The sequence below is a fragment of the Meleagris gallopavo genome, chromosome 17 (assembly GCF_000146605.3).
Source record: "Meleagris gallopavo isolate NT-WF06-2002-E0010 breed Aviagen turkey brand Nicholas breeding stock chromosome 17, Turkey_5.1, whole genome shotgun sequence".
Taxonomy (NCBI): Eukaryota; Metazoa; Chordata; class Aves; order Galliformes; family Phasianidae; genus Meleagris; species Meleagris gallopavo.
In genome coordinates, this window is record NC_015027.2 from 11118446 (window position 1) to 11124490 (window position 6045).

Sequence of the window (6045 nt, forward strand, 5' to 3'; positions counted from 1 at the left end):
AAAAAAAAGAACAACAAAACAACAACAACAACAAAAAAAAAACATAAGAAACAGAGTCAGGGTCTTTGCTTCTGGGACTTACAAATTCACATTAGCTTTGATTCAGCAACTGCCACATCCCTACCATCTCAACATGTTGACTTTTGGAAGAAAGGATCATCTTGCATAAGGAAACTACATAGGTCTTCCCAAATGCAGTGTCATATTCCACTAACGATGCTAGAAAATTAAGGTGGAAGTCTAACAGGTTTGTGTCTAAAGGACTCAATTAGATATCCTGTCAATAGGCAAAGAAGGGAACTTGATATATTTTTATTTCTTCCAAGTACAGTCGTGACCACTAAATACTACAGAGGTCATTTCACCCTGAGGAAGTCAATACAAGTATGCATGGTCAGACAATTCCCTGGCTCCTCATCCCTCGCAGCTTACTGTCTCTGTAGAAATCTAACAGCCCTGCCAGTCTTCCACTCACTTGGCCTGTAGGAAGAGCTCCTTGTTGAAAGGTTTATGTCCCCACTTGTTCCTTTTCCCCCAGTTGCCATGTCCATTCCCATCAAAATGACCAGTTTGGCCACGGGGTTCAAAAGTGAAGTTCAGCAAGTGGTTCAGATTAATCTTCTTGGGACCAGAGAATTGGGCAGGACTGAACTCTGCCCGTTGAGCCTCTGCTACCTAAGAGACAACAGCATTTATTAGAACTTGCCAGAATTTACTGCAAAAGCATCACTACAAGTCGATATCCAGGCCCCATCAATGATTAAGTACAGAACATGCAGCACTCACTCACTTACCTTCTCCCATTCCCATCGTGCAAATCAAGCACTGCAGCATAAGAAGGCATGAGAACCTGAAAGTTAGAACTGAGTGGTCTTACCCCACACTGATCAAATGGAGGAGAGATAAAATCAACCTACGTGATGAAAAGTAAAAGCCAACAATACCCAGAAGCCAAGGTTAATAACAGAAGGAAGTTGTTCAGATCCTCACAGTATTCTCTCAGCCAGCAATACAAGTTTGATTCCTATTTACACAGATCATATTTGGTTTTGTTAGTTTTCATATAACAAAGCAGAGAATGAGAATTCAAGAGACAGCCAATGAGTTTTGACAGTTAGCACTTCAGACAAAGGAGCGTTGCTCATCCTAATACTGACAAATCATGTCTTCTGTATCAATGCAAAACCACCAATACTCTACAATTTTTACACCCACCATCACCATAAGATGCCTCAGTCTGGTTTTACTCCATCTTGTTGTCACCAAGGTTAATTTGATTACTTTCCCAATGATGCTACCACGTGCAAATATGTACAATAGATACAATCACCTCAGACCTTTAAAAGCTAGAAATTGTTATCACTACACGTTTTCATGAAGGACCTTTGCTTCATGAGATATGTGCACAGCCTGCCTAGGTACCCATTCCTCAGATGGCAATTTCACTAGTTTTACTGTTCTTTTTATTGCGAGTCCCTCAGAGCAGACAGCACTCCTCTTCTGTTGTTGAGTGGGAGCAGAACAACCTTGCAATCTGGCATCTCACCGATGTGAGCGCCTCTTATTGCTCCTTCCCTTCCCAGCCCAGGAGCTGAACACAGAAGACCTATCTATGCAGGTCAGCGATCCTCTCGTTCCAAGAAAGAAGGCCTTGGAGATACCAGGTTACAATTCTCACCTCATCTCGTCTTCCACCATTACTAGAGCTAAAAAGTTTGCCACTTCCACCGCTACCGCCCCTCTGAGGGGGCATCTTGTTAAAAGCTTTGCTTTTCTGTGAATTGGAGCGACGGGACTGGCTGGAAAAGTTCTCATTTTTGGAATATGAAGTTTCTCTTTTCCGATTGTAGCGCTGTTTGGATCCATTCGTATTCTTTCCATCTGAAAGAAAACAACAACACAAGGATCAGCCACAGCTCCAGCAGCCCAAAGACAGCACCACGTTCCCCCCTGGTCTGAGCGCTGCTCAGAAGAATGGCATGCACACAGCCCAACAAACCGGTCAGAGTATAGGGAAGGACTGATCCCCTGTGATTTAGCCTTTATTCAAACAGTTTTCTTAGTTTTATTCATCAGCACGTTTCCTGGTGCACTCAGTGATGAGCACCAACGCTGCGCCTTCATGGCCCATTACAAGAACTGACAGCAGCTGGGTCATTTTTCATTCCATTTCTGAGTATTTTATATACCTCCCTTAAATAAACACAGCCACCTGCATCTGCCTTGAAGTCTCCCACTTTTCAAAACCTCCACTGCCTATTTTCACTCTGCCCCCAGCTGATCTGTTTTTAAAAAAATAACACCCTTTTCTTTCACCGGGCCAACAAACACCCACCGATGCTGAAGTACAAGCCTGACACCTCGGCCTCTCAGTGCACATTCCCAATATCTGAGTACTAAGTCCACCACCCACACAACAAGGACGGTTTGGTTTGCCTGGCAGTGTGCCGAGCACCCCGCTGGCCATACAGCACAGAGCAAAACACTGCAGGACTGAGGCTCACAAGAGCAGAACTCCCGAGAAACGTTTCCTATGTCTACACAGCTGCTTCTTAAACGGTTAGAACTCAAGTCTAATGCTATGGAGATGCCTCCAATAGTCTTAACCTAACGCTGGAATTGCCACAAATACACAGCAGCCTGCTTTCCCACCACCTGCCATAAGCTTTAGTGGCAGAAGAGCTCTGCTGATGAACTTAGAAGCCGATCTCCCCAGGCTCAACAGGTTCTCTGCACAACAGCCATCCCCGTGCTGCACCTCACACACCTCATATTGGCCACAACGTCCAGCTCTGCTTTGTAAAATAATCCTATTAGTTTCTCCTTTCCCATTCCGTAGCCCTTCCCACCCCTCCAGATAAATCTCATATGGCAGCCAACAGGTCAGTGTACCTCACAGTGGCACTGCTCACACAAATCCCTCAGTTCAGAATAAAACCAACCCTACCAGAAGCACAGACATGCAACTCCAACACCTGCTGTGCCCCACAGCCACACGCAGGCTGAAAGGACACAGGTTTAGAGTTATCAGGGAAAAAAACACACCAGAAGCTGCCAAGTGCTCAGGGTGTAACCGGGCCTGGTTTCATGATTAGATAGACCTTTTTTGGAGTGTTTGCAGGAAAGAGGCCATAATCAACACCCTTGAGCTTCTGGTCAAAAATCAAGTTATTTAGAGGAGGTTTGGACCACCGCTTCAGTTGTTTACGAGCAAAGCTCACTGCTTCAGAGCCCTCTGAAAACTGCAACTGCAGCCAATGCCACAGAAAGGAACATTCCTCTTTTGCCTGTAGTGGCTTTGCAGATTTTCTGCAACCCCCAGTGGAGAAAAACAAACTCAGGAGGAGACATTCAGTCTGAAGTGGGTTTTTACATTTCTCTACGAGGTCCAGGAGCAGCTCCTACGTGCTGCTAACAGAACTTCCTTCCCCGTGTTGTTTTAATCAGGTTATTCATCATCAAGGGCACCTGTGTGTCAGCCAGCTGGTTTACACACATTCCTGCCACACTGCATCACTCCAAACAGGCTCCTCAAAGCTCTGCGACTCACAGCAACAGCTCTTACATTTTACAGGAGTGTCCTCCCCACCTGTGCCTCTTCAGGAAGGTCTTCACATTACAGCCTGACAACACTTCAAACCTGATTTTACTGATCCCTTTTTCCCCCTCCCAAAGTAATTAACCCCATGAGGATTCCAGTCCATCAAGGTAGCAATGAAATAAGTCAGCAGACAACCAAGAGTTTAAAATATGTATCTGTAACCTGGAACACCTCTTTTTACCCCCAGCAAAACTAAGCAGTGCCATTCCTTCTGACCTTTACAGCAGGCCACGTGCCAAAGCTCTGCTTTGCATCACCCCTCCCTGCATTCCTTGCAGAGCTGCGCAGAGCACAGGGATATCTGCACTCATGCAGGCAGAAAAGCAAAAAATTATCACACCAGCCACTCGTCAGTTTTAAGCAGGGTACGTTTGGATTTGGGGATTATTTTTCCATCTTTTCTTGGCAAATTAGACATGGGCAGCAGCAGTGCAGGTGAGGTATTTGCTCTTCCCCTGCATCCTCAGTTCTCCCTAACCTGTAATATTTACCCACTCATGCTCCAAGAGCAGACCTACAAAACACTGTCTACATAACTTCATAATACTAGCAACAAAACTGTTCCCAACTTATGGAATAAAGTTTAATTTAGTTTCTAAGGCCATGTTTGAAAGGAAGTCGGAACGCCTCTCCCACAGTCAGGAGCACCTGCAGCATCCCCATTAGCTCGCTTCAAGCCGTGCTGCAAGAGAACAGGAGGAGCTACTCCATGGATTCAGGAATGTCCTTTCCTTCTCCTCAACTGGACACAGCTGCATCAGGTAACTGAGCAGCAGATAAAGGACAAGAGTTTGGCTAGACTTAAAGCCAGCAAGCACTGGTGCAAAAGCACTTATGAAACAGGAGGTCAGCCTTCTGTGGAGGGCATTTCAAAAGGAGACACCAGAGTTTCAGAATACCTCCCATACAGTTCTCAACCTAGGCAGGCTGCATCAGCTAGCCACAGCCTGGCTGCTTCTGGGTGGATAAGGAACTTGAGAAGGAAATCCTGTGTGAGAAAGAGATGTCAGTGTCTGCTGTGAGACAAGACAGTGAGGAAACAGTCACTGTTCAACACCACTGCATTGTGTACACTCAGCCCAGGGCTGTTTGATCCCATCCAACCAGGGGAACCTTCTCATTTTAGTTCTCAATACACTCCAAGGAAGACACTCCCAAACATACATAAACTCCTGCTGAAGGAGCTGCTGCTCGCTTTACAGACCTCGTCAATGTGCCATACAGGCAGGGTCTCATCGCATAGCACCTTTCCACTGCAATTAACAGTGGTCTCAGAAGCAGAACTACATCACATCAGATATTCTTTGTAAGCATACACTTTAAAAATTATCAAAAACCAACATCTATACACTTGAAAACAGAAAAACCCTACATACCTAGAGAAAACTACGCACAGGCTGCTCAGTGAGAGATCAGTTAATACAGTTGAACAGCAGGCAGTACTCAGCCACCTGGAACCTGAACATTTACAAGGTCTAAAAAGGAGCCAGCACCTTCAGGACATCTAATGCTGTGTGTGGGCTGCCTGAAGTATTTCAGCCAAAATAAACCGGTGAGGAAGGAAATATGGACAGCAATGGTGTTGAAGCAACCTGTAGGCACACACACACTTCCGGGACACAGCCACACACTCTGAGTGCTACTGCCTCACTTCTACAATTTGTAGAAAACACAGTGTTGTCAGGAATGGGGCTTCTGATCACCCTTAGGGGCCTGAGGGAGGTTCAGGTCTTACCTGGAGAAGAATCAGGAGAGGAAGCAGGAAGGTTCATCACCAACTGCTCCGTCAGCAGAACCAGCTGTGTGCAATGACAGCTGTGGCACTTTGATTACAACACCAGATACACTGCAACATGTACTCTGACCTCTCCCAAAGAGGGTCAGCAGAGCACTCAGTGAGGGACTGCTGCAGGGGTGCAGCACTTCCTTAAGTTCAGCAGAAAGGCACAGGCCTGAGTGCAGAACCAAGTCAGGGTTCCTTGACAAGCAGCAGCACACGTGTGTTCTTACTGCAAAACCAGAGCTCTGTCTCTCAATCGGATTACTCCAATGCCAGCACAGATCATGGAGTCATTGGGTTGGAAAAGACCTCTCAGATCCCCAGCCCAGCCCAGCATGCCCTCTGACGGTGTTCCTCAGTGCCACATCTCCCCAGCTCTGGAACACCTGTCTCAGCGACCGCACCACCCCCAGGCAGCCCGTGCCAGAGCCTTACAGCTCCTAACAACACGCTTTTCTTAACACCCGGCCCGAAACCAAACACAACCCTGAGGGAAGAAGAGAGACCCTCGGGGGAGAACGGAGATCGCAGCCTACCGAGCCGGGAACGGGGCCGAGGAGGAAGGAAAACCATAACCACACCAGGCACCGAGCTGCACGCACGGCCCGGGGTCCCTCCCCCCCGTCCAGAGTCACGGAGCCCCGCGCAGCCCGAAGGCCCCGAC

General features: G+C 47.1%; 2 protein-coding genes across 2 annotated transcripts in view; one reads left to right on the forward strand and one right to left on the reverse strand.

Annotated features, from left to right (window-relative positions):
• Nucleotides 1-41: 41 nt before the first annotated feature.
• LOC104913588 (RING finger protein 10-like) lies at nt 42-1899 on the reverse strand. The gene is made up of 2 exons (XM_010720488.2): nt 1679-1899; nt 42-675 (listed from the first exon to the last, which is right to left on the reverse strand). The coding sequence occupies exons 1-2, from the start codon at nt 1751-1753 to the stop codon at nt 472-474; spliced, it is 279 nt and encodes a 92-aa protein (XP_010718790.1). The 5' UTR covers nt 1754-1899; the 3' UTR covers nt 42-471.
• Nucleotides 1900-5287: 3388 nt separating this feature from the next.
• The window catches only part of POP5 (POP5 homolog, ribonuclease P/MRP subunit), a 1393-nt gene continuing 635 nt past the window's right edge, over nt 5288-6045 (forward strand). Inside the window, exon 1 of the mRNA XM_031555915.1 lies at nt 5288-5386. Within this exon, the coding sequence (XP_031411775.1) occupies nt 5288-5386 (99 nt within the window). The remainder of the gene's footprint in view (nt 5387-6045) is intronic.